The following is a 27,412-nucleotide window of genomic DNA, read 5'->3' as shown; positions in this document are numbered from 1 at the left end:
TCACCAAATCAGTATATTAGAATTATTTCTGAAGGATCATGTAACACCGAAGACATAGAATAAATTGCATTCTAAAATATATTTAAATAGGTATTCACATAAAGCTCCCTCATTCTACTCAGAACATTTACTGAAACAAAACGTCAAAAATGGATTGTTTAAAAACTTCTGATTATAACAGTCACAACCTTGAGCACTTGTAGCCACTGATGTTTATACAGTGCATCAATGTCTATTCAGTATTCAGCGATTTGACCTGTCCTGATGAACAACACTGAGATGCTGGTAAGTGCAGGTTAGCCTATCATAAAGGCCATTTTTATACTGAGGTCTTAAAGGTACAGTAGCAAAGCCAGCCTGTATAAATTGAGCAAATTATGAATGATTTTTGTGCACGAAAAAACCTTGAATAACTTCAGGGAATAATAGTCAAGTGCTATAAAACAGTTTTTTTTTATTTTATTTTTTTACACCAAATGCTTTAGGAACAAAGCGAATTGAAACAAGTTTTTCTTGAACTAAGTTTTTGCTCCCCTGTCATGGATAAATGATGTAGATAACATCAATCGGCAGCGTTTACACAGCATATTTTGAGAGCTTCAAAGATGTCCTAAAGGCAGGACAGCAGGGTGCAAGGGGGGAAGAGGCACGATTCGTACCCACCTTCAGATAAAACTTTGATATGTCAAACAGTCTTTGACTGCAGGCTTCAAAGCACTTGTGCTCGCTGCTGATCCCGTGTTTATCGAGCGTCTTAGCAACCACCTCCCTCAGCATCTGAAGCAGAAACACCGGATGAGAACGATGCACAATCACGTATCTATAGCACTCACAGACCTCACATAAAGCCCTGACATTGGCTGATGACTGTAGTAGTGAATTCACTGAATAAGAAGGTTTAAGGTTTTAAATGGGTTGAGAGCTATTTTGGTTTATCACTTGGCTCTCTGGAATACTTGATTCTAACTGGTCAATAGTGGGCAGATATTTTGGTATAATGACCCTTAAACTGCATATTTGACCATTGTCCCTGCCCTGGCAACCAATTTCCTACATAGCTGTACTAGTTTTATGTCTCTCTTAGCACCTGAAGCAATATTTCATGCCCATTTATTTGTTAAATTGTAAGGTTATAAGCAGGATAATGCAGAGTCAGTCAGTCATTATTGGAGATTGTTCATTTATTGATAGAGATTGACTCTATTAGCCATTTGCTAAAAAATGACATTTAATAGTTATTCAATTCTTTCTTTTAAAGATTAATTTTAAGTGAGCATTAGATGACGTCAAAAGGTCATCCAAATATAAAAATAAGCATGGACAATTAAATACCCAATATTGACCCATTTATAACCAATATCTAATCTAAAACTCTAACCTATCTCTAATGACCTAATCTCACATGATAAACAAAATGGTACCAATACAGTGCATACTAATGCACTGCTAATGTAGATTTTACCCCAGATTTCAGCAGAAAATATGAAGGTATGAAAATTCTCTTTGATCTGGTAATTAGCACTTACCCTGTTGTGTTTCTGGGAGCGGGACTCGGTCTGGCTGGGTTTTTGACTGGGTGCGGGGTCAGCTACAGAAGCAGAACGTCTGGCCAGACCCGAGCTGGAGCGCGAGTGGGCCGCCTGCTGCCGTAGAGCCCCCACTGCAGGGTGAGTGCCACCTGCGCCCAGAGATTCAGAGCTCTCTGATTTACAGAACCTACGAGCGGCAGAAAGGGATTTTTAATGGGGATGAGGTGGATTGTGTAAAATATTGCTTCTCTGAGATCATCAATCCCTCAATCTCACTTTCTTGTTAACATCAAACCTTGAATCAAAATGACTTGATGTGAGGATCTACTCAAGCACTGGAGCACACACTTCTACCTCTTTTTCTTCTGGAGATCTCAGCTCTAGCACTCTCATTATAAGCCTGTTTAATAAAAAACTCTGTTCCAGGAGCATCAGTCTTAAACATAAATTTCCTGGCTCCTGCGTTTAGCTCCCGATGATGTGACACCGCTGTGGTAATTTCAGAGCGGAGCAAAGTCTGAGATGATGATAGGCCTTAAAATGAATGTGGTCCCTGGAGTTCAGTGGGTCAGCATTTAAAAAAAAAAAAAAGTCAATAACCTCATGTCCTGACAACACATCATCTAATGCACGCTGGGCTTCTGCGGCGACAAAGAAGGCCAAACATTAGACGTTTGATCACTGCCATATGTGAAGCACATTTAGAGAGGTCCTTTGTGATTTAAACTAAAAATGCTGGAAAAGATGAGACTTTGACATTCATTGCAGCGCTGCTCAGTAATTTCCATTCATTGCTCATTTCACACTTTGACAAAGCCATCAAGTGACAATCTATATTCAATTTTGTTGTGATGGGACAGAGGGGCAGAGGAAGGCAATGATGAGAGCTGGGAGAACTAGAATGAGCCACTCCGGAGAATCAATGATCTGACGGCTTCAGAAAATTAGAGTAACTAGAAAAACATTATTTTGACTGTCTAAATGAATGGCACACTGATGTGAAGTGGTGTGTAACAATGGCTTGACTTATGTAAAGATCGACAAACGTGTACATGTGGACAAACAAATATAAATATATAAATATAATATATATATATAATATATATATATACACACACACACTCACCTAAAGGATTATTAGGAACACCATACTAATACTGTGTTTGACCCCCTTTCGCCTTCAGAACTGCCTTAATTCTATGTGGCATTGATTCAACAAGGTGCTGAAAGCATTCTTTAGAAATGCCCATATTGATAGGATAGCATCTTGCAGTTGATGGAGATTTGTGGGATGCACATCCAGGGCACGAAGCTCCCGTTCCACCACATCCCAAAGATGCTCTAATGGGTTGAGATCTGGTGACTGTGGGGGCCATTTTAGTACAGTGAACTCATTGTAAGGTCAAGAAACCAATTTGAAATGATTCGAGCTTTGTGACGTGGTGCATTATCCTGCTGGAAGTAGCCATCAGAGGATGGGTACATGGTGGTCATAAAGGGATAGACATGGTCAGAAACAATGCTCAGGTAGGCCGTGGCATTTAAACGATGCCCAATTGGCACTAAGGGGCCTAAAGTGTGCCAAGAAAACATCCCCCACACCATTACACCACCACCACCAGCCTGCACAGTGGTAACAAGGCATGATGGATCCATGTTCTCATTCTGTTTACGCCAAATTCTGACTCTACCATCTGAATGTCTCAACAGAAATCGAGACTCATCAGACCAGGCAACATTTTTCCAGTCTTCAACTGTCCAATTTTGGTGAGCTCAGAAATAAGGGTGTTTCAAGGACAGGCTGTTTTAATGATATTCTGTTTGTCGATCTTTACATAAGTCAAGTCATCGTTACACACCAGTGTGCCATTCATTTAGACAGTCAAAATAATGTTTCTCTAGTTACTCTAATTTTCTGAAGCCGTCAGATATTGATTCTCCTGTGTGGCTCATTCTAGTTCTCATCATTGCCTTACTCTGCCCCTCTGCCCCATCACTTTACATGCATTTGACTGCATCATATGTCAACTCAAAGTGAAATTGAATATAGATTGGCGCTTGATGGCTTTTGTCAAAGTGGGAAATGAGCAATGAATGAAAATTACTGAGCAGCGCTGCAATGAATGTCAACGTTTCATCCTTTCCAGCATATTTAGTTTAAATCATATATAAATAAATAAATAAATATGTAAAATAAATAAATAAATAAATAAGTATGATAAATAAATAATAACACGCTTGAGCTTCCGTTTACCATATCTGATGTGTGCGTTGATGAATGTCTATATGTGAATATATGTGAATTCAATCTGTTCATCATTTTCTCTTCTGAAAATTTGGATTAAACCGCTCAATTCATATAGTTTTACATTCTCTTTATGAACTTTTTGAAGCATCAAAGTGGTAGTTGCTTAGACTGTCAATGGAGGGACAGAAATCTCTAAAATGTCATTCAAATATCGTAATTTGTGCTTCAAAGATGAACGAAAGTCTTACGGGTTTGGAATTACATGAGGGTGAGTAAATGATGACAGAATTTACTAAATTTAAAAAGGAAATATTACCTGATGCAAAAAATATATATAAAAGGAAGACCACTCATACATAACAAAAAGACATGAGATGACCCTTCACCATTATTATGCATACAGTGTTCTAACCTCTTGTGTTGCTGGAGGTCTGATTCGCGGGAGCGGCGTTTGAGGCGGGACGGCTCGCTGTGCAGAGTTTCACCGTCAGGTACACTGCCCGGTTCAGACAGCACAGCTGGGGAGGGTGCAGGGCTGAGGGTGAACGGAACAGGGCAGGGCTCCTTACAGCATGTACTCTGGGTCTCATATCTTATTAGACGAGACTGCAGCTTCACAAAGCCACGGTCTCGCTCAAGACCCTTACACTCATCCAGACAGAACCTGAAACACAACCAGAGAATACTTGAGAAGATGGAGGAGGAAATAAGGAGGATATATTTTATATTGGATCGGTTTTTATGTAGACACACACACAAATGCATGCTTACTCTATTCCGTGGTAGTGGGATCTAGCGGCCTTTGAGAACGGGAGCATAGTAACCTTTCTAGGTGTGAGGTCAGGAGACAACTGAAATGCATGTTCGCTGCACAAACAACAAAAACACAAACCACATTCAGAGACATTCAGTTCAGGAATTTAAATACATAGGAACATTTCTAGAGATTGTGTGATAGAGGGCCAGTTATGTGGGAAACCTTCACAATCTATTAAAAAAGTAAAAAAACAATAAGACTTCATTATCTTTGGTATTGTGCTCTGCTCTAGTACATAACCTCCGTTCCAAACGCATATGACATTTAAAAAAAAATACAATTTAAAACATGCATAAAATTATTTATTTATTTACTATTTAACTGTTGTATTTAACTACATTTTAAAGCATGAATTAAACAGTTTTAAATATGTCTATTGATTTGTCCATTTAAATTTTTATTTATTTATTTTGTATTTTTATGTTTGAATTATTTCATAACTTATTACAATACATTTGTCACTGCTTGTTTATCATACAGGTAGGTCTGTCAAGCTCCCAAATCAGAAAATAAACACCAAAAAAAACATAAAAGTGGTCCATATGACTCATGCAGTCTTCTAGAATCATGACAGGTTTGTTTATCAGCAAATAAATAAATAAATAAATAAATAATAGTATATATATAGATGAGGTGTGTGTGTGTGTGTGTGTGTGTGTGTGTGTGTGTGTATATATGTATATGTATATGTATATGTATATATATATATATATATATATATATATATATATATCTATCTATATATCTATCTATATCTATCTATCTATATCTATATATATATATCTCTATCTATATCTATATCTATATCTATCTCTATCTCTATCTCTATCTCTATCTCTATCTCTATCTCTATCTCTATCTCTATCTCTATCTCTATCTCTATCTCTCTCTATATCTACCTATCTACCTATCTATCTATCTATCTATCTATCTATCTATATATATATATATATATATATAGCATTTACTGAAAATCTTCCCTTCTGTAGATCTTTAATATGGACACATTTGAGGGCTGGATTTACTGTCAGGATTTACTGTCAACATTTGGCAGATTAAAAACAATGCAATTGGCACCAATGTGCCATTTTTGTTGCATATGGGTCTGTTCCTCACACAATGCTATATGTAATACTGTATAGTGCACAAGTCCAATGGACCAATTTTTCAAAACTTTTACACTTCTTTTTTTATTGTTGTCATTTTGGAACTTGAAAGGCCACATTCATTTTTAATATATGGAAAGGGGTGGACAGAATATTCTTTAAATATTCACGTACTATGTTCCATAGAAGAGAGTCGTGGGCTTGAAACCGTAAGAGTGAGTAAATAAAATACTTTCATTTTTGGGTGAACTTTCCCTTCAAGAGCAGTGCAAGCTGAAAATAAAGAAACTTGAATGATGTTTTAAAACTTTCTACCATGCTTGTTTTGAGGGACTTAAATTGCAGTTTTAATAAGCTAGGGGAGAAAAGTCATTAAGAGATATCATGTCAGAAACTGTGTGTATGACCAACCCTCTAAGCACTGGCAGCGGCTGTAGCTCTCCGCTAGGCAGTCCATCAGGGGTGAAGTGTTTGAGCAATTCTCTGGCATCCAGCAGTGTAGAACTTCCCCTCTGGCTATCTTTAGGCCCCATCAGACTCTCAGAGGAACCACTACTGAACAGTCTGCACCTGTGGATGACACTGAAATGTATTCATCCAACTAAACACAAATGTACTTTTCCAACCACGGAACAAATGCACAAGCTATTTCCTCATCTGATACATTGTTTTGAGATTCAATAAGCCCTCAACAGAGACAATAAGCCAGGGCTCCAGAAATGGTAATGTGGTGAACAAACATTATTCTGAGTTTTCATTTAATGTGATATGGTACAAGACAAGATGATATGGTTTACCTGGATCTTTGTCGGACTCTCTGTATGTTCTCGTAGTTTTGTAGAACGCTCCTCTCAGGCCATTCTGTGTGAGAAGATTGTTTCACGTCTTTGGAAGAACATGTAATGGACAGAAAGAGCAACAAGTGGATTAAATAAAATTTATTATTTTATAAAGTAAATAATAACAATCTTAATAAGAACACAGTGTTAAACAAAGTATGCAAATACTATAAGGGCCTCCAATATCTTTTGACATCAAAGGCACAAAGGTGTCTCGAATTAAACTCTCCGATATTTTGCTGCATATTTACCTGTCGTTGATATTTGGTTTACATGTGCACTGTGCAGTCACATCTATCTGTCTGTGTGTCTGTGTGTGTGTGTGTCTGTTAACCGCATATCTCTCGAACCGTTAGTCCGATGGATTTCAAATTCGACAGGTGTCTCGCTACGGGCACGAGTAAGTGCAGTGCCAAGTTTGACGTTGTTTGGATGAGAAATGCAAAAGATATCGTTAAATATATCATTTTTAGAAGGTTGTGGTTTAAAAATAAACAAACACACACTCTCTGGATGTTAACTGAATCGGTAAGTCACACTGTTTACTTAATAATGTTTATTTAAAGCTACGCTGTTTACTTCTTTATTACTGTGCCATGCGCGCTGAAGTTAGCCTGTGACTATGTGATGTTTAATATGTTAAATAGTAGTAGTAGTAGTAGTAGTAGTAGTAGTAGTAGTAGTAGTAGTAGTAGTAGTAGTAGTAGTAGTAGTAGGCTATGCAGGCTTAAACAAGGTTAACTATCTTACCGATCGAACGGCGTGTCCGTTTTTATTTCGGCTCCCATGTGAACAGGTTAGAGTTTGCACACTGCCTGCGTGAGACGCTCGCGGCTCAGACGCGGCTCGAGACAGATGCAGATATAAATGTAATTAAAAAAAATATTATCGATTTTCAAAATATTGCACCTGTCAATACAAAACGAAATATTCTGTAGCCTTTTGCCGTCAATGCTGAAGTTGTCTTTGCTGCTATAAGTTATATTTATGTGTCCGTTTTTATTTCGGCTCCCATGTTAACAGGTTAGAGCTTGCACACTGCCTGCGTGTCTCGCCGAAAACGTGTGCATGCAAGCGTGTTGGAAGCGTTTCCAGGTAAAATAGAATAGAAAAATATGTTTAGATGTCATTTTGACACGATAAATAATAATAATAATAATAATAATAATAATAATATATAATATTATATAATTAATACATGACATTTTGATTTTTGGAGGTTTTGACAAATGCAGATATAATTGTAATTTAAAAAAATATATAATAATAATAATTATTATCGATATTCAAATATTGTCAATACAGAATTAAATATTCTGTAGCCTATTTTGTCAATACTGCCGACGTAGTCTTTGCTGTACCACCCACAATTTACGGATCACCCCGATGGTACGCCAAGGAGTTCCAAGATGCCATGGCCTTGGTACGAATCGAAGGAAAACCTGACTTCTTCCTCACCTTCACTTGCAACCCGAACTGGCCTGAAATCACAGGATCACTTTTTGAGGGTCAACAGACCAATCAGAGACCAGACATCATTGCTCGAGTATTTCACATGAAGGTGGAGGCACTCCTCACAGACCTCCTCAAGCGTGACATCTTGGGACACATTGATGCATATGTGATGGTGAAGGAAACACAAAAGAGGCATCTTCCACATATACACATGCTCATGACCATGGTAGCCCGCGACAAACCCAGGACCGCCAGCGATATTGACCGTGTGGTGTCTGCAGAGATTCCTGACAAAAACACAAATATGGAACTACATCGCATTGTAACATCACACATGATTCATGGTCCATGTGGACAATGGAACAGTGCCAGCCCCTGCATGGTAGACAAAAAGTGCACCAAAGACTATCCCAAACAATTGAGACAGAACACAAGCTTTTCAGACAACTCCTACCCACTGTACCGAAGACGAACAGAAGGAGCACCTGGTTCTCCCATCATCAAGACCATCAGAGGTGGCGTCAATGTACCTGTCAATAAAACATGGGTTGTGCCATACAATCCGTACCTCCTGCTCCGATACAATGCGCATATTAACGTTGAAATTGTGTGTGCTGTCTCCAGTGTCAAATATCTGTATAAATATTTGGAGAAGGGACCTGATCAGTGCATGGTGAGACTGGATGTGCCTGATGATGAGACCCGTGAGATACTACGACGTGATGAGGTGACACGTTATGAGTTAGGGCGTTACATCACTGCATCTGAGGGATACTGGCGCATATACGACTTCCCCATTCAGCAGAAACAGCCACCAGTAAAGATGCTTGCAATTCATCTAGAGGATGAACAGGTCATCATGTTCAATGATGAAGGCACTGCCCAGAACCTGTTGGACTCAGGGCCACCTGCCACCACACTGACCGCCTTTTTTGAAGCAATGTCTCTTCATCCACACATGCGACACATTGTGTACCCAGATGTGTTTCAACTCTTCACATACACACGGAAGAAATTTCAATTGCGTAAAAAAAGACTAAGTTCTCACGATGACCGCATGGCTGACACCGTTGGACGAATTCCAATGATTGCCTTCAACCCTCACACTGCTGAACTATTCTATCTCCGCATCCTTTTGTACCGCGTGCCAGGGCCAACAAGCTTCAAAGACCTCCGACGAGTTGGAGATGTGGTCATGGACACCTATCTGGCAGCTTGCATTGCGCATGGCATTGTTGACAATGACCAAAAAGTAGATTCTGTTATGGAGGAGGCTGCAAATGTGACATTTGGCTCAGCACTGCGTGAGGTATTCGCCAACATGCTAATGTTTGTTCTTAGAGGGGAACACTTGCAGTTCTGGGAAAGGCACAACCATGTGCTGTGTGAAGATTTCATGCACAGGGCCAATGTGAATGAGCCAGATGAATTTATTGTGACTCAAGTGCTACTTGACCTTAAGGACCATGTTGAAAGACATGGTTTTACTTTAAATGGGAACTTCGGCCTCCCTGAGCCTGATCCATTTCACGTCCGGAGTCAAATTCCCCGCATCATCCAGCATGAGACTGAGCACAACATAGAGGAACTTCAAACTATCATTACTGACACAGAAAACAGCCTCAATGACGAACAGCAAAAAGTTGTCGAAACAGTGATGGAAAGTGTGGAACAGGGACTTGGAAAAATGATATCCCTTGATGCAAGTGGTGGAACTGGGAAAACATTCATATTGTGCCACATCCTTAACAAAGTGCGTGCACAGGGCAAAGTAGCTCTTGCAACAGCTGCAAGTGGCATTGCAGCTACCCTACTGCCGAAAGGCACAACCTTTCACAGTAGGACAAAATGTCCTCTCATTCTCACCGACGAGTCCACTTGCAGTATGAGTGAACATGACAGCACTGCAACACTCATTAGAATGACGCATCTCATGGTTGTGGATGAAGTGTCAATGATGGATCGCCGTGCATTAGAAGCAGCAGATCGTACATTCCAGTGGCTCAGAGGTTCAGACAAGCCATTTGGTGGCATCACAATGGTTTTCAGCGGTGACTGGAGGCAAATCCTTACTGTTGTCCCACATGGTAGCCAAACCTAGATCATAGGGAGGTGTTTCAAGAGCTCACACCTATGGAAAAATGTTGAGATTCTTCGTCTAACAGAAAACATGAGGATCACTCAAGCTGCTGGAGATCAACAAACAGAAGCAGATTTTGCCAAATTCCTTTTGAACCTTGGTGAGGGGAAAATTCCTGTGGTTCCAGAAGAGGGTGAATTTGCAATTAAGCTCAATGAATCACTATCAATTTCTGGCGAGAAACTCGAGGACATTGTCAATTGGGTATATGATGACATGACAGTCAACATTTCCAATCCAAAGTGGCTTTGTGAACGTGTCATACTGTGCCCAACCAACTCTGAAGTTGATAAAGTGAATGAATATATGACAAAGAATTTTCCTGGAGAAGAGCATGTTTGCAACAGTGTGGACACTGCAGAATCTGAGGGTCACCATATGTACCCAACTGAGTTTCTAAATACCCTCTGCCCATCTGGTATGCCTCCCCATCGCATCACTTTAAAGGTGGGAATGGTGATCATGCTACTTCGAAATTTCGACCAACAAAATGGACACTGCAATGGATCGAGATACATCATTGAACAAATCCTGCCTCATCTTTTTGTTGCGACTTCTGTGATCGGTGTCAATGCTGGACGCACATTACTCATTCCACGCATCACCCTCATCCCATCTGACAACATATTTCCATTCACCCTGCGACGTAAGCAGTTTCCGGTGAGACCCTGCTTTGCCATGACAGTGAATAAGTCACAAGGCCAGTCTTTGCAATGTGTTGGTGTCTTCTGCACAAGAGACTTCTTCAGTCATGGTCAATTCTACGTTGCAGCCAGCAGAGTTGGCAGATCAAGCAGACTTCGTATTCTTGCTCAAGATGATGAAACAAACAAAAAGCGCCACTTTCTGAGCAATGTTGTCTATAAAGAGGTGCTGACACAATAACAACATGTAATCTTCAAGAACAGCCAGTCTGCACTAACAAAACACAAATATCCACTCTAAATAAATATATACTCCAATGCATCATATCAGTATCAGTATTTGCTTTCTGCCATGCACAAATAAAAATGTCACTGACCTTTTGCTGTGTAATTGTAACAATGAGCACTCAAATACGCCAAACCAACAATTACTAAAAACACACACAAAAACTGCTTTTGCACGTGTATATTATATTTTATATTTCATTCTGGTGCGCTTAACGTTATCGCTACTGTGTAATAGTAGCCTATGCTATTCACCAACTAAACATATCCTATTCAATGCGTTCACAGTCTCTTTCACGGGCACCAAACCAACAATTACTTTAAGTATAACGCCAAGTTTGACGTTGTTTGGATGAGAAATGCTAAAGATATCGTTAAATATATCATTTTTAAAAGGTTGTGGTTTAAAAATAAACATTTTGACATTAGAGGGTTGTATCGGTCAAAGAAGCCCCAAGAAGGTTGTGGTTTAAAAATAAACATTCTGACATAAACACTCTGTCAGCTACACTGTTTACTTCTGAATATTATAGTTTGGTTCCAGAACGTGATAAATCCATTTTGATTAATTTGAGTAAAAATGTGTTTTCTTTACCAAGAAAGTGGCAAGATGAAAACCACTATTTTCTGTTTCAAACTTTCACATAGCATCTTTAGGTTATAATATCATAAAAAATTCAAATCCAGATTTGGATTTTCAAAGATCTATTATAAAAACTGATTATTTTTCCCCAAAAATGCAATAAATTCATGACACTTTTTTTTCAAAATGCTATCATATTGAAACTGTTGAAATCAGCCATCACTAAGAAATATCTCCTGAACTTTTTTGACGGTGATCAGCTCACAAAAACTGATTTTGCACGGGCACTTTGCACTGCTCCCTGAATCGACGCGCTTATTCATTTGTGGATGTTAACTGAATCTGTAAGTCAGCTATGCTGTTAACTTCTGAATATTATATTTCATTCTGGTGCGCTTAACGTTATCGCTACTGTGTAATAGTAGCCTATGCTATTCACCAACTAAACATATCCTGTTCAATGCGTTCACAGTCTCTTTCACGGGCATCATTTGTAGTAGCCTATTCACAAACTGTTTGCTCAAGCATAGCGTTTTCTTAGCGAGTTCACGTTGTGCTTTCTACCATGCACAAATAAAAATGTCACTGAACTTTTGCTGTGCAATTGTAACAATGAGCACTCAAACACACCAAACCAACAATTACTAAAAACACACTCAAAAACCTATTTTGCACGGGCATTTTGCACTAGTCTCTCTATAAATTACAGAAACGTCTGTCTGTCTGTATGTCCGTCTGTCTGTGTGTGTGTTATTCGCATATCTCTCGAACCGTCAGTCCGATGGATTTCAAACTCGTCAGGTGTCTTGCTACAGGCACGAGTAAGTGCAGTGCCAAGTTTGACGTTGTTTGGATGAGAAATGCTAAAGATATCGTTAAATATCTCATTTTTAGAAGGTTGTTGTTTAAAAATAAACATTCTGACATTATGGGTTGTATCGGTCAAAGAAGCCCCAAGAAGGTTGTGGTTTAAAAATAAACATTCTGACATAAACACTCTGTCAGCTATACTGTTTACTTCTGAATATTATATTTTATTCACGGCCATCATTTGTAGTAACCAAGCGGCAACCTCCCTGTCTCTCTCTTGAAACCAACACGGAAGTGAATTAAACGGCAATTCACAAACTGGCCACTAGAGACCGGCTGCAGAAGTGAGTCAAATCTGTATCTCCCCCATGTTAAAATGCTCAACTTTACAGCAGAAAAAAAAACTGTAAAACATAGTCTGACTGTAAAAATAAATACATTCGGGAGTGACGCGCTGCCAAGATGGCAACGGTCGGCCACGCCCACTTTAGGCTTCAAAAACGGTCTTCAGAAACCTACGGGTGACGTCACGGACACTACGTCCATATTTTTTTACAGTCTATTGTAGTAACCTATTCACAAACTGTTTGCTCAAGCGTAGCATTTTTTCGGAGTTCACTGTGTAGCCTGCTCCCTGAATCGTCGCGCTTATTCATTTGTGAATGTTAACTGAATCTGTAAGTCACCTACGCCGTTTACTTCTGTATATTATATCTATCTATAAATTATGGGAATGTCTTTCTGTCTGTCTGTGTGTGTGTGTGTGTGTGTGTGATTCGCATATCTCTCGAACCGTTATTCCTATTGATTTCAGACTTGACAGGTGTCTCGCTACGGGCATGATTAAGTGCAGTGCCAAGTTTGACATTGTTAGCTTGGAGTTCACTGTGTAGCCTGTCTGTCTGTATGTCTGTCTGTCTGTCTGTCTGTCTGTGTGTCTGTTATTCGCATATCTCTCAAACCGTTAGTCCGATGGATTTCAAACTTGACAGGTGTCTCGCTACGGGCACGAGTAAGTGCAGTACCAAGTTTGGCGTTGTTTGGATGAGAAATGCAAAAGATATTGTTAAAAATACCAGTAAAAGAAGCCCCAAGAAGGTTGTGGTTTAAAAATAAACATTCTGACATAAACACTCTGTCAGCTACACTGTTTACTATTATATTTTATTCACAGCCATAATTTGTAGTAACCTAGCCTGCTCCCTGAATTCAGTGCATTCACAGTCTCTTTCACGGGCACCAAACCAACAATTACTAAAAACACACACAAAAACTGATTTTGCACGGGCATTTTGCACTAGTTAACAAAAATCACAGGCAAAAAAAAAGGTCCATTGTCTATTGTCAATTGTGTAGAGTAGGGTTCCTCAAATCTGGCCATGGAGGGCAGCTGCCCTGCAGAGTTTACTTCAAACTCTGATCAAACTCGCCTACCTGTAACTCTGTAGATTTTGACTAGCTTGTTCAGGTACCTTTAATCAGGGTTGGAGCACAGCTCACACAGAATTCTCAAACCAAGCAGCGCATTGCATGGATTCATATTGCAATTACTGGATTTTACTTGCGACAATTTTGCTGAACAAATGTGATGCGACACACCTTTAGTCAGTCACACTTCTTTCGTTTACCCAATAAAAAAAGCATTTTTTCCAGTTCAGCCTGTGGCATGTTAATCATTTAAAAATAAAATTAAAAATAATGCAGTCAATGATAATTTTAGGATGTTTAGCTTTTGCACGTTTCGTTAACTTTTGAACAATGAACAAATGTTTGATGTAATATAAAATCTGGGTAATGAACTGAAACCTGTCAACAAGCACTGGTCTATATTGGAGTTTTTTTTATATTAAATATGATTAATTTACAATATTATACATCATATCAATCACTGTTCACAATATAACAAATATTTTCCACCATGGTCCATAAAAATGATTATAAATGATGCATCCCTAAAGTAAACTGCTGTGTATGAAAGTACCCCTCACCACTTTTATTAGAAGATGAAGTTTGGTTGTGTTTAGAGGCTCTGGGCAGTGTGGCGTCGTGCATCTGAAGGTACTGCTCTCTGGCCAGACTCAGCAAAGCCTTCAATTCATTTACAGGAATGGTGGCAGGCTTCTGGACCTCCTCTCGTCGCCCTAGCCACAGATGAGGTCCATCATTAAATGTCTCTCAGTAATCATACTAACATTCTGTCCATTCAGTCTTTCATTTTGTTGTAATAACTTACAAACAATAACTACAATAACATTCCCACTGGAGCAACTTAAGTGCCTTAATAAAGTGTACAATTGTTTATGATCACACATTGTGGCATCTCAAGGGTAGTTTTAACAAATTCACTAACAAATTGTCCCATATATTTACTCTGTGTGAAGGGTCTACATAGAAAAGAAGTTAGATATTTGATACAGCCTTTGAAAGTGGCTTGAATTTTTTGGCTACAAGCCTAATAACAAAGCTCCGACATACCAAAATTATTCTATCAATCACAGCCTATCATGCGTCATGAACCTGTTAACGCAGCAGGTGTCGAGATTCTGACAAAGGCTCTATTGTTTACCGCTCAAAAGAGTTCCTAATTTTCAAAAGGCGCACAGGTGAGACTGAGAATGTGTGACCAGAGGAATATGATTAGCGATGTGCTGCTCTGGGGTGACTGAGGAACAGCGTGTGAATACTTGGAGGTCCTGGTGAAAGGTTTCCGTTGCCTGGGAAACACTTACGGCAGCATTCCTTGAGGACCAGGGTCTGCACCTTGGCTAGCTTTCTCTCCCTCTGCAAGAGCTGCTCTCCCCGGAGATACGGCAGGGACCGCAGCCAGTCAGCAGTGCTGCTCCCTGTGGAGAAAGAAGAGGGAATGAAGATTGAGTCGAGAGAGGTGTTAATCATGTCTACAGCAAAGAACCAGGAGAGAAGCTTGTCCAAAATGTCCAATTACTGAAATGTTGCTATTCTTTCTTAGAGGATTTGTTTTGGTTATGTAAATACTCTCACATGGGTACTATTTAGAAAAGCCATTATCTATTTTCACTGTACTTTCACTATTGACACTTCTACATGAGCTAAAACTGAAGTAAGCCATGCTAATCTTTAAAACCACAAACTTTTAAACTTATCTTTCATAACCAAGCATAGTTTAAACAGAAGTGTAAAAAATGGCTCAAACAAGATTTGAACACACTTTTCAAGTATAGACCTGAAAAGAACATTTCCGACTTAAAAAGCATGCAAATTATGTATTAGCTCATTTTTTAAACATACAATTTGTAAAGTGGCAAATTGTTGGTTAAATTGTAACACTTTTATTGGCACTCTAAGATGCTTAATACTTTGTTAAATTTATGGAACCAAGACCTAAAAATTACCCCCAAAAAAGCACTGATGATATTTTAATCTGACTATCTTGCGGCAAGCTGCTTATAGAAACCACCCAAAGAGCACACACACCTGAGGGGTTTCCTGGAGTGCTCATCACAATGCACTTTCTCAGAAAAGCTCCTGTATGAGCTGAACGTCCCTTTTTTGTCCAATTTTTTTCTTTAAAAAAACCTCTTGCCAAAAGTCTGTGGTCTTTAGTTATCAAGCCAGGTTGAATTATGGATCTGGCACTAGTTTCTGAGCTCCACAGGAGGTTCTGAGCAAACCCACGCATTCTCTGATCTCGAGAGCAGTAATTTACCCCAACAAAGGTCTCCAGCGGTGGGCTTAAATACAGCCATTCTCGCTGTACAAAGAGCTTTTAAGAGTAGTAGTGAACCACAAACCACCTGATTACATGAGTTACAAATAGATGTTAATCAATGAGAAGACACGGACAGTGCAAGAATGATACTTTACATGAAATAACCATGTGTTTGAGTGTTCAAATTTCATTATACTGCAAAAAGGGAAAGTGGGAAAAAGCTTTTAGGAGGAGAACGGCATACCAAATAAGAGTTTGTTTACTTGGAAATTTGTCCAGAACTAAATGTCCTCGTTTGCTCTATCGAATAAAATATGGGCTTGATAAGGTCTGAAGCCTTGTATACCAAACTGCTGTTTTTGACAGAAACATGGTGGTTTATTTGTGTTTATATGGAAAACAAGACTATAAGTCTGTGGCTGTGTTCTTTTCAATCCAGTGTTTTCAAAAATCATACTAATGAGAAAAAGTAATGTGTTCTACATTTATGAACAGTGCAGTTCTGGTCTTAGTGGAGCATAATGTCTCCTCTGTGTCATCTTTCTTAGTGTCGTCCAGGTGGCCTCAGCTGCTGCTGTGATAGATGAGACTGTTGTATGGGGTTTAATTTGACTCTAATAAATGCGGTTCTTGAATGCCAAGGGGTCCAACTTACTTTAGAAGAACCATATTATTTTTGTCAATCAAGAGTACACGTTGATTTATAACTATGCTCAAAGGCGTACTATTGCATTTGTGCATATTCATTCTGACATCGGCTGTGCATTTAAAAGATTGGTGATCATACCTGAGGAAGGCGGAACTTTTTCCCTGATGAGGGCATTGAGTGTTGCCAGGGCAGCGGCTCCATTGATCTGATTGGCCGTGTGTATCATTCGAGCTGTGCAGCCTCCTGACTCCGCCCCCTGCACCAAGAAGAGATAGTGGCCTCTCTCACCTTTTACCTCCACATTAGGCACTGGAAGGATGAAGAGTTAATAGCACACTAGCAAATACACAGGAATAAAAGTAGGCAACTGCAGCATATAAATGTCAGCATATAATTTAACAACGTGTGATGTGAGCGCTGGGCGGCACATTCACATGTGCATGGTACAATTATACATATTAAGAGCCTTAAGAACAAAGTGTAAGGCTGTTTTTATTAAACATTGCTCATACCAGGTAAGTCCTTGGGACGTTTGGACATGAAGTCTCTCCATTTACAGGAGCTGAGCTGTGAGGCTGCTGGGAAAGTCTCAGTGCTTATCACGCAGGACAGAGAAAACAAAGCTCCCACCTGCAACAGGAGACACTTCTTATCATTGTCACCCCAGTGTTCCAACTATGGGAAATATGTTGTTGTTTGCAAGTTATCAATATCCGAACATCAGTCTCAAAGGACTTTGACAGCTTTGGCTACATCTCAAACGGGGAGAGTATATATCTGGCCTGAAGACAATAATTGGTGATAATAGTTTTGGAGACGGCCTACCTCTCCTCGCAATGTGCACAGCTGGTCCAAGAGTAGCTTAGCTTTGACAGATTTGGAAGCCAATCCACTGTGGAAGCACGTCAAGGTGTGAAACAATACAGAGGAAAATACCAGCGCAGTTTACAGTAAACAGTCATGAGGAACATGCCATCTCAACTGCGTGACATTGAGAGAAGCTTGGTGCAGTTAGTAAATGGCTAATTTCTTATTATCAATGTTGAAAACGGCTGTGCTGCATGATATTTTTGTGAAAACCATGGTGCATTTTATTTCAGGGTTCTTTCATTGAAAGTTGAAAAGAACAGCAATCATCTGAAATAGAAATCTTTCGTAACATTATAAATGTCTTTACTGTCCCTTTTGATCAATTGCATCCTTTCTGAATAAATGATATATACTGTAAGTATACTAAGCCCTTACATTTGAAAGATTAACAATTAATAAAGTTTATTCATTAAATTTGTAATTTTATGTAAAGATGAATAAAGATTGCATAATGTGAAACAGATTATTACGCAATACGCATCATTCATTTTTAAGGCTTTCCGAACATCAACCAAATTCTTTTAAATAAAGCATTCATTGGAATAAATCATGCAGTAAATATCATTGGTTATTTAAACAGAGAGGCAAATTAATGACGTATATTTCAGATGCATTTTTGAGATAAATGATATTCATTCTGATTAGTTCATTTATGCATATGAGAAGACTTTAGGTATTCCCTGGCATCCGTACAGTAATTTGAATTAACCTTTGCAGAGGCAAATCATTACACATCTGAAAGAAAGAAATATTCAAATCATATATATATATATTTTTTTTTTGTCTTTTGTGCAGTTGGTAAGAGATACTTTTAAGGAGTGTCAGCCATCTTTGCATCCTCCAACTTATTGCAAGGCTTATGGATAAAATGCACTAAAATTGACACTTTTGGAGCCTTTGGTCTTTTGTAAAGATACAGTTCAAACTCTGTGCTGGAATGGAGGAGAATCGGGAGATCTGCGACTCTGACCAGCTGAATCAGTTCCAACAAAGGCTGGTAACACTGAAATACCTAAAACACACAAAAACCAGAAATGCAACTTAGAGTTGTAAAATATTTATGTTCAGAGAGAAATTAACATTTTGTGTCTTTGGAAGCTGCAGCAGAGTCACGGTTTAAAAAAAAGAAATGAATAAATAAAAAAACATTATACACCGGCATGTGCTAGGGATTGTAGATTGTCAAATCAGTAATGAATTATTCAAAACAAAGGAAAAGCAGAAAGAAAGGAAAAAAATATTAGATGACCAAGCAGTTTCAACCAAGCAAAGGGTTGTGTGACCAACAGATTAAAGTGTTACTGGCTGTGACAGCAGCTGGCAAATGAGAAGAAACAAAAACGGCTCTTTACGGTTTATTTGCCATTAGGGGAGTAACAGTTAAAGCTGTTTTGGGGCTGCTGGGTGCTTGTGCCCCTGAGTGTTGAAACAAGATCAGCTTTGTGCTCAGGCAGGACTAAACCAGGGCTTTTGGGCTGGAAAATGAGAGGCTGAGAGGGAGTTGGCAACATTTCTAACTCTTTATCAGCTCTTTCAGCTTCCATACAAGAGAAGCCAAGCAAAGAAAGTGGAAGTCAATCTGAAGAGATCTGCTCCATTATTCAGTAGTTCTGGGCCCACAAAAAAGACAAGCGCGACGCAACATGGTGAAATTAGTTCAAAGCTACATTTTAAGTAGTCTTAAAAATACTATTCCAAATCCCTTAAGAGTTATGAGATTAAAAGGAAAGGAAGGTGATGATAACATCATGTTAACAATTATGAGCAAGTTAAAAAGTCTACCATGGTGGATATATTTGACATGGCCAGGACTGCTTTACGTTATTTACAATGTAGGAGCGAGGAAGAAACATTATGCATATGAAAATACAAACCAAAACGGTTTAGTTTTTTATGACATCCAAGCAGCATCACAACTCTTTGTATTAAAGGGATGGTTTGGAGTCATTTCAACCTAGGGTCCTTTGCACCATGACCTCGAGCCAAACACCCCCCCAGAAGCTTTTTTTCCCTTGGTCGAACATTAGGTCATGGTGCAAAGGACCCTAGGTTAAAATTACTCCAAACCATCCCTTTAATAGAGAATTCAACCGGCTGTTTTATGATGGATTTGGCTCAGAATCCATTTTATAATATTAGTTATATCATAAATATACACTTTGTGGTGTCAAACGTTAGGTCTACAAATCATTCTGATTGCAGATGCCATTTGGTTTGATATTCTGTATATATAAGGACAATTAAAAAGTAACTTGTGACCTTTTATATGTCCACTGCATATACTGTTACCGTGATGTAATATTACAGAATTTGGTCATACCGCCCACCCATCAGTGGGATCATCTATTTTTCGGTTTCTGTTATAAAAAGGAAGAGGTTTAGGAAGTGTTATTTCCACCCTTCCGATTTACAGATTTACTGGAACAGCTCCGTGCTGTCCTCTCTCATCAGACGTACGGTTGTGGTGGCAGATGGGAGGTAATGTCTTACTCACTATGATACAGGGGAGAGCAGCATTTTCACATTGATTGCAGTGCCAATAACAATAATAAAGCTCATAAGTTCTGCAGGCGCAAAATAAAAAAGTTAATGGTACTAATCATCATAGAAGCAGTGAATGTACAGCATGAGCCCTGTGTAAACAGACTGTGGGGTGCAATCGGCTCCGTTGGAGGAGCTGAAGTCCCCACTAATGCCACTGTGATTAGTCTAGAGTGGAAAACTCGTTACGATTACATTCCACACTCTCACTTTTATGACAGAACCAGAGTGTAAGAGATGCAGAGAGAGAGCAGGAAACAGCAAACATAAAACTTTAGAGTGCCTCTTTCACAGGGCCACAAATGCACTGGATAATTTCAGTCATCCTGTGAAACAATCTTCACTAGGACTGTTTGATATTAAATATTAAAAGCTTCATATGAGAGCTCACTCCCATTTCCCACAGTGGAAAAACTCTTATGGGTGGTACTGACTCGAAATGTGCCACCTGTAGAGTCACAAATGTGGTTTACAAACAGTAGGTTTTATTTGTTTGACATTATTCCTTTCTATTCCCAAACTTCTTTAGTTATTGGCTGAAAAATTAAGTTTTGCTTGTTATTCATGACATTTGATACAATTATTATTTTTTTTAACCTATTCTTACTGATGTTTCTAAGACTTTAATAAATGTTCACAATTTTAACAACCTCAGCATGTCACAACAATATTCAATACATCATAGATAAACTAATGTTTTCAAAGACAAAACAGAAAAATCGTGTATGTTATCAATGAACATAAGATATAGTGACAACTGGGCTAATAGAGGCCCAGCACGCTGTCCCTACATTTTAGCATTGTTTGGTGGGGTATAGTGGAATTATGAAATATTACGAACAAGAGTCAAGACTGGAACAGAATTCTGAATTAGTGTCAAATACAAACATTTTAAGCATTCTGAAAACACACGAAACTGAGTAATTGTAAGAATCCGTTCAAATCTGGACTAAAATGAAGCTGCTCACCTCATGCTGAAGTTTATGATCAGTGTGGCATTGCGGGTCTGTGTGAGGATACAGCGCATCACTCCAGTGATTTCTCCTCAGAGCTCTCAGACAGAAACCCTCAAACTTCAGCTCTGAGACAAACTAAGAATAACACAAAGCAATTTAGAATGAGATGAAGAGAGGCTTACAAGTGTCACTCAGAAGAGTCAATACTTCACAGCAATACTTGTCCTGTTTCTGACAGAAACTAATTTTTGCTCAAGCACTTTCTTGAAATTGACAAGTTCTTCACATGCTTCAGTCTAAGAAAATGCAAAAACATGAGCTAATGGAGATTTTAGTTATTCTCAGAGTGTGAGCAGCCAGCAGCCACAATCAAAATTAAATGAATTGGAAATCCAAACTCAAAACCCTGAACATGAATGATCTTTGTACAGAATTAGGTTCATTTCCTGTATTAAAGCCTATAATTCACTTCAGGCTGGCCCAATAGAACCAGAGCTTCAGATCTTTACTGGCCTGATGTCTTTCCTTGACCAAAGCACATACTCTGCTGTATAACAGCTCTCTTCCCGCTTAGAGGCAAAATTTCCCTGCTCAGAATTTCCCCGAATCAAAATGTTTTCTTTACATCGGCCACACTTACTAAGTCTTTCCATCTTTGTCTTTATAGTTTCAGAAATCAGTAGGAGTTTCTGTTCTCTCACAGACTATTTCTTGCAAGTGTTTGCCCTCTGCTGGACAGAAGGAATTTTGCAGCTGCTCTTTGGTTCTGTTCATTAACCCTTTCATGCATAGTGGTCACTAGAGGGGACAGCTATTAAAAAAGCATTTTCTTGAATTTGCACGGGTTTTGATGGCATAGTTGCACATCAACCTCTACAGTGAACCCTGGTGCATCATCCTATACATTGCAACCAAGTGGCAAGCCGTTGTGTTTCGATCTTTTCCCCCTCCAAACCAAGATGACCAATGGTCAGTCAGAAATGCCAAGGTGCTCTGGAATATCCACCCATTCCTTCTCCCCTAGGAGACTCTTGTAGGTAAAAACAATATTGCAGCATCAAGCAATATCTAATGAGTCATATCACAGTTAAATTTTCCAAGTTTTGATTTTAGATTGGGAGAAAAATCTGATTAATCATCTGTCCACTATAGTGGACCTCATGCATCAATGGCTATATTTCAGCTACAATTCATACTTATACTGTGAATATTGTTTTTGAAAATACTTAATCTGCAGAGACTTTTTTTGACTGTAAATAAATGTATTTGTATTATTAGAATGTAATTTTCATTGAAATCAAAAAAAGTTATGTGATAACAATGTACGTGACTTGTAATACATTACTTTACTTTTTAGATCAAAAGGTAATCTGATTTCGTAATGCATGTTATTGTAATGCGTTTCTTTACTCGTAACATCAAAAAGTAATCTGATTACATAATGCATGTTACTTGTAATGCGTTTCTTTCCTCGTAACATCAAATTAATCTGATTATGTAATGCATGTTACTTGTAATACATTACTTTACTTGTAACATTAAGAAAAATCTGATTACGCAGTGCATGTTACTTGTAATGCGTTTCTTTACTTGTAACATCAAAAAGTAATCTGATTACATAATGCACATTACTTGTAATTAATTACTTTACTTGTTAGATCAAAAAGTAATCTGAATGCGTTAAGCATGTTACTCGTAATGCGTTACCCCCAACACTGCTCATTTCAGATGAGATTGAAAAAATTGGTTTTCTCAGAGGAGGGCTATGCTAGAAATGTGTCCATCTTGAACAATCAGAATTATCAGCTAATAAGGGTAAATTGACATACTCTGGTACACTGGAGGGAGCATCTGAGTGGTTTCCACAGTTGTACCTTGACAAGCTGTAGAAAATTCTGATGGAATCACGTCCTCATGTTATTTGTATATATTTTAAAGTTTTCAGATGATTTGATATAATTTTATTGATTAGTTTGTTAAATGCACATACTTTATCTGTTTGATTATTGTATTATGTTTAATACAGTATCTATTCAGTTTAACCATAAACGCATGCTGTCCACTCAAGTGGACATCTGAAAATCTCTTTGAAAAATGTGTAACAAAAAAAAATACAAAAAATCTTGTTTTTCATGCCCTAAGAGCAATAAAAACACATAGGAAAAAAATCCTGACTGAGGTTATCATAATTCATGCATGAAAGGGTTAAAGGTGGCCCGTGTATTTTTCTTTAGTTAAAGTTTCTTCTATACCAGGATAATTTTCAGACAATTATGAGAAGGCAGTTAGTAGGTAGATTTCTAAATTAAAAACAGTTATTTTAAAAGTACATATATACTATTATAGTATTTATTAATATTTTGAATTAGTTTTTACTTTTATATTTTCATTTTAGTTTAAGTTTTAATAATGTTACGTGCATTTTTATTATTTTTATATATTTCCATTTAACTTTATTTTAATAGCAGTTTTAGTTTAGTATTTTTATTACTTCACCTTCAACTCATTTTATTTCTAATCTAATCTTTATATTTTATTTCAGATTTAATAAAACAATATTATTGCAATTCCATCTGATGACTAAAGTGGCACAGAAATTACACACTTCAGTTTTGACCTCATGAACCACTTCATTTTATTATACAGCTTAAAACGAAAAAGAAACCTCTTCAGCGTGATACCCCACTGCGAAATCATCCCACTAATTATGTTGCTACATGCCACATAAGTAAATAATTAAACACAAAAATTATTTACTTATGTAACATGTCATAAATTTGACATTTTATTACCTCAAATGTACTCACAGTACCTGCTTGAGAAGGCTGTAATCAGTTCACAGTGGTTGTTGTCATGCAATAACAGACCACTAGATGGCGCGATTGAAGAATCAGAATTGAGTATTGCAGGGAGCTGTGTAAAAATATTAAGGAATGATGCATGCTTCTTCTGCACTAAGCATGGACAAGTTTGTGAAAGGACTGCTAGTGCCAGGTAAATGTAAAGCAGACGATGAATCTACTTCAAAGGTCACAACTACCAAAACAACATGTCTACACTAAATGTGAGCGGCACGATAAAGGCAGATAGAATCCATTATAATTAGTGATGCCGTCTATGCTGCCTATGCGGCGCAACATGACAAAATTGACAGTAAACCGTTCTATTTTTGACATATTCCAAGCACTCACGCAACTTCTGACAAAAAGGACAAATGGATTTTCAATGTTCGCTTTGTCATGTCCAGTGTGGTTCGGTTTCACCAGTACACTGGGTAATGAAGAGAGACCACAGTGTGTTGTGTGCCTCAAAATATTAGCTTCTGACAGCATGTAGCTGAACATGTTAAGACGCCACTTAGAGACTTAACATCACAAACAGAAAGAGAGGTTGTAGTAGTACCGGATTTAGTAGGCAAAAGTTTGGGCACCACAGGACTAAGAATTTGTACAACAGTATAAAGTAGTGTTGTCAAAAATATTGATATTTCAATACATATCGATATATAGCTCAGACAGTCTCAAACAGTACTAAATTTAATTATTTTGTGTGGCTTATATTGCTTAAACGGTCAAATACACACAAAATTATGTCAAAATGCCGTCTTGGCGAGTATTCAGGTAAAAACAGTCAGTTTTGGAACGTAAACAGTTGAGAAAGAAAACACATGTTGTGTAAGAGTGTATTGGATCCGTGCATATGCTCTTAAATATTCAGCCTAATATTCCGTCTGCTGTCTGTCATGTTAATCAAAGAGAAAAAAAGTCACTTTGCTCTTGACTGGAAAAGTTTCAATTGTAACTTTAATTGTAAGCAATGATCTGTATTTATTTTTTTACAAATAAGAATATCCAGTGTTATTTTACATTTGATTACTTTTTTTTTATTTCTGTAGTATTTGTAATCCGAATACTACTGTTAAAATCACCCTGAAAAATCTAAAGCTATGTTTATTTCATTAGTCTTTTAATTCTATTGTCTTACTTTGTGCTATCGTTTGCAATATGCTTATTTGTTCTTATTGTATTACTGACTCTTTACTTGTCTTTTTTTGTAAATTTAAAGTTTCAAATAAAGCCATCCTGTGCTGTGTTAAAGCTATTGCAACATAATTACCCAAATTATCAAAAAGATTATGAGATAATAATAAATATATATCTTTATGACAGTATATATGACAGTTTTCCCCATAGTATCGAAAATGATATTGATTATCGATATTTTTCAAGGTATCGTATCGAAGTTAGAAACTCCAGTATTGTGACAACACTAGTATAAACTACCTTTTTCTCTCTAATGTGAAGTCCACCTCTCCAGATCTCCCTCCCATCTACACAGCTTTCAACCACTGATGGAGAACATAAGCGGGCATCCAAGTACATGGCTGCTTTCTGCCACCTTTACAGTGCAGAAACAAGAGAAACAGAGACATTATACACAAGAAAACTCATACATATAGAGGACAGGCCTATTATTTCTAAAAGAAAACAACAGTGATGAAGAATATTACTGAAGAGTATTAGATTTTTACCCTGCACTATGTTCAGTGACCATGATCATCTGTGCAGAGTGCCACGCCCTCATGTGCTTCAAAGAGCCAATCACAGGCAACATATCCTTTAACCCCGCCTCCTCGCCAACACATAGCACAATAACATCCAGCAAAGACTTCCCTGCCATCAAGAACAAACATTACATCAATACGATAAAACTTAGTACTCTCCAAAAGCACATCTATGGTGTAACATCATGCCAAAAATGTATAATGCCTTTATAAACCATTTAATGTTAAAAAAAAATAGTACCTGGATGAGGAAGTTTGTCTGTTAATTGATGAAGTCCTTCAGCAGCCTCTTCAAAGAGTCTACCATGTTAGTCAATCATCATTGAAATAAAAAACAAAGAGATTAAATTAAGGCATCAAGTAAAGCGAATGTAGATAAACAGCTCATGATTGGTATCAAATTATAAGTTGATTCTTTGGTACTATAAGGTTGTTTGAGATATTATGGGGCGACAGTATAAATCAGAACTCTCACTCTGCATGGGACGGGTTCTCTGTGAGCACACTCTGTTCCTCTTGCTCCTGAAGGGCAGCTACACAACGGTCTAGGGCAGACGGCTCTGATTCCTCACTGTCACTGCGCTGGGAACACAGTTCCTCCCACTCTGAGCTGCACCACTGGAAATACACAGTAAAGAGTGTGTGCGGATGATCGGATGCACTATACCAGGGGTTTTCAATCTATTAGATGCCATGGACAACCAAATATGATCATCCTTATGCAAGAGACCCCATTTTAAATTATGTATTTTAATGTATAAAGAAAACTAACTAAGAAAACTAACTTTTCTCTGAACATTTCCATGGATCCCCTTGCAGCCCCCTGGGGTTCCCCAGACCCCAGTTTGAAAATACTATACTACACTATACACGACTACATTCACTTTGTAATCTAGTTTGTCCCAACCAATTTATAAGACTTGTAATCAATCTAATGTGAAAGAATCAAATATGCATATGTTAATTACCTGTGTTGTACCATAACTGGCTTGAATGGCAAAGTACCATCTCTGTGGAGCAGGACTACCACTCAGAGAGCAGGCTAAATAGATTTAAACAAACACAAAGTCAAACTTCACACTAAAACGGCTGAAAATTCAGTGGCAAATTAGGTTATAATTAATAAACCTACCTGGAAATAGAGGAACTCGTGCTGAACTCGAGACAGAAATACTTTTAAGGTTATCAAACACTTTTTTTGTTTCATCAACACCTACAATAAAATCAATACGTGTCAAAACAGCAACAGATAGTCAAAGCTGAGCTTTTGAAAAGGACGTAAAGTTAGTTCCGATAACGTTACATTACATAATTGTATCACCATTAAAGCCTCTTACCGTTGAAAGAGCAATCTCTCTTCGGTTCTGGATTGATTATTACAACTAGCACGTATCTGTCCATAGTTGTATGCTGCTGTGTTCATGTAAAATAATGCTGACTTGTTACAGAACGAGACAGACTTCAGCACAAAAACAAATTTACGCGCGTTCACAATCAACACGGACGTTTCAAGATGACGCAGCGATGACGCGCGCGCTACCAAAAAATACAGTCGGTAGGAACAGATTAAAACCAGAGAATGTCTATAAAACACGCTTATAAATAACAATACATGGTGAGGGTGGCTAATTAAACGTTACATTATATAATTATATATTTATTGTTATTTAAATTGCATAAGCAAAGTA

At 38.0% G+C, this 27,412-nt stretch overlaps 1 protein-coding gene across 1 annotated transcript in view; it reads right to left on the bottom strand.

Moving 5' to 3' along the window:
* mtbp (MDM2 binding protein) overlaps positions 1-27,255 on the bottom strand; it is a 27,944-nt gene extending 689 nt beyond the window's left edge. The window contains exons 1-20 of the mRNA XM_084088326.1: positions 27,062-27,255; positions 26,857-26,937; positions 26,693-26,766; positions 26,200-26,342; positions 25,966-26,024; positions 25,692-25,833; positions 25,444-25,558; positions 21,173-21,295; positions 18,581-18,675; positions 17,619-17,685; positions 17,306-17,423; positions 16,932-17,102; positions 15,186-15,299; positions 14,445-14,597; positions 6,498-6,585; positions 6,112-6,270; positions 4,549-4,644; positions 4,190-4,441; positions 1,527-1,716; positions 664-777 (exon numbers count right to left, since the gene is read on the bottom strand). Of these exons, the coding sequence (XP_083944452.1) occupies positions 664-777; positions 1,527-1,716; positions 4,190-4,441; positions 4,549-4,644; positions 6,112-6,270; positions 6,498-6,585; positions 14,445-14,597; positions 15,186-15,299; positions 16,932-17,102; positions 17,306-17,423; positions 17,619-17,685; positions 18,581-18,675; positions 21,173-21,295; positions 25,444-25,558; positions 25,692-25,833; positions 25,966-26,024; positions 26,200-26,342; positions 26,693-26,766; positions 26,857-26,937; positions 27,062-27,125 (2,418 nt within the window). The 5' untranslated portion in view covers positions 27,126-27,255. The remainder of the gene's footprint in view (positions 1-663; positions 778-1,526; positions 1,717-4,189; positions 4,442-4,548; positions 4,645-6,111; positions 6,271-6,497; positions 6,586-14,444; positions 14,598-15,185; positions 15,300-16,931; positions 17,103-17,305; positions 17,424-17,618; positions 17,686-18,580; positions 18,676-21,172; positions 21,296-25,443; positions 25,559-25,691; positions 25,834-25,965; positions 26,025-26,199; positions 26,343-26,692; positions 26,767-26,856; positions 26,938-27,061) is intronic.
* Between the last annotated feature and the right edge of the window lie 157 nt (positions 27,256-27,412).

This window comes from Abramis brama, assembly GCF_963993115.1.
Source record: "Abramis brama genome assembly, chromosome: 17".
NCBI classification, from domain to species: Eukaryota; Metazoa; Chordata; class Actinopteri; order Cypriniformes; family Leuciscidae; genus Abramis; species Abramis brama.
Note: the sequence above shows the minus strand (reverse complement) of the source record. Positions and strands in the feature narration are given on the sequence as shown.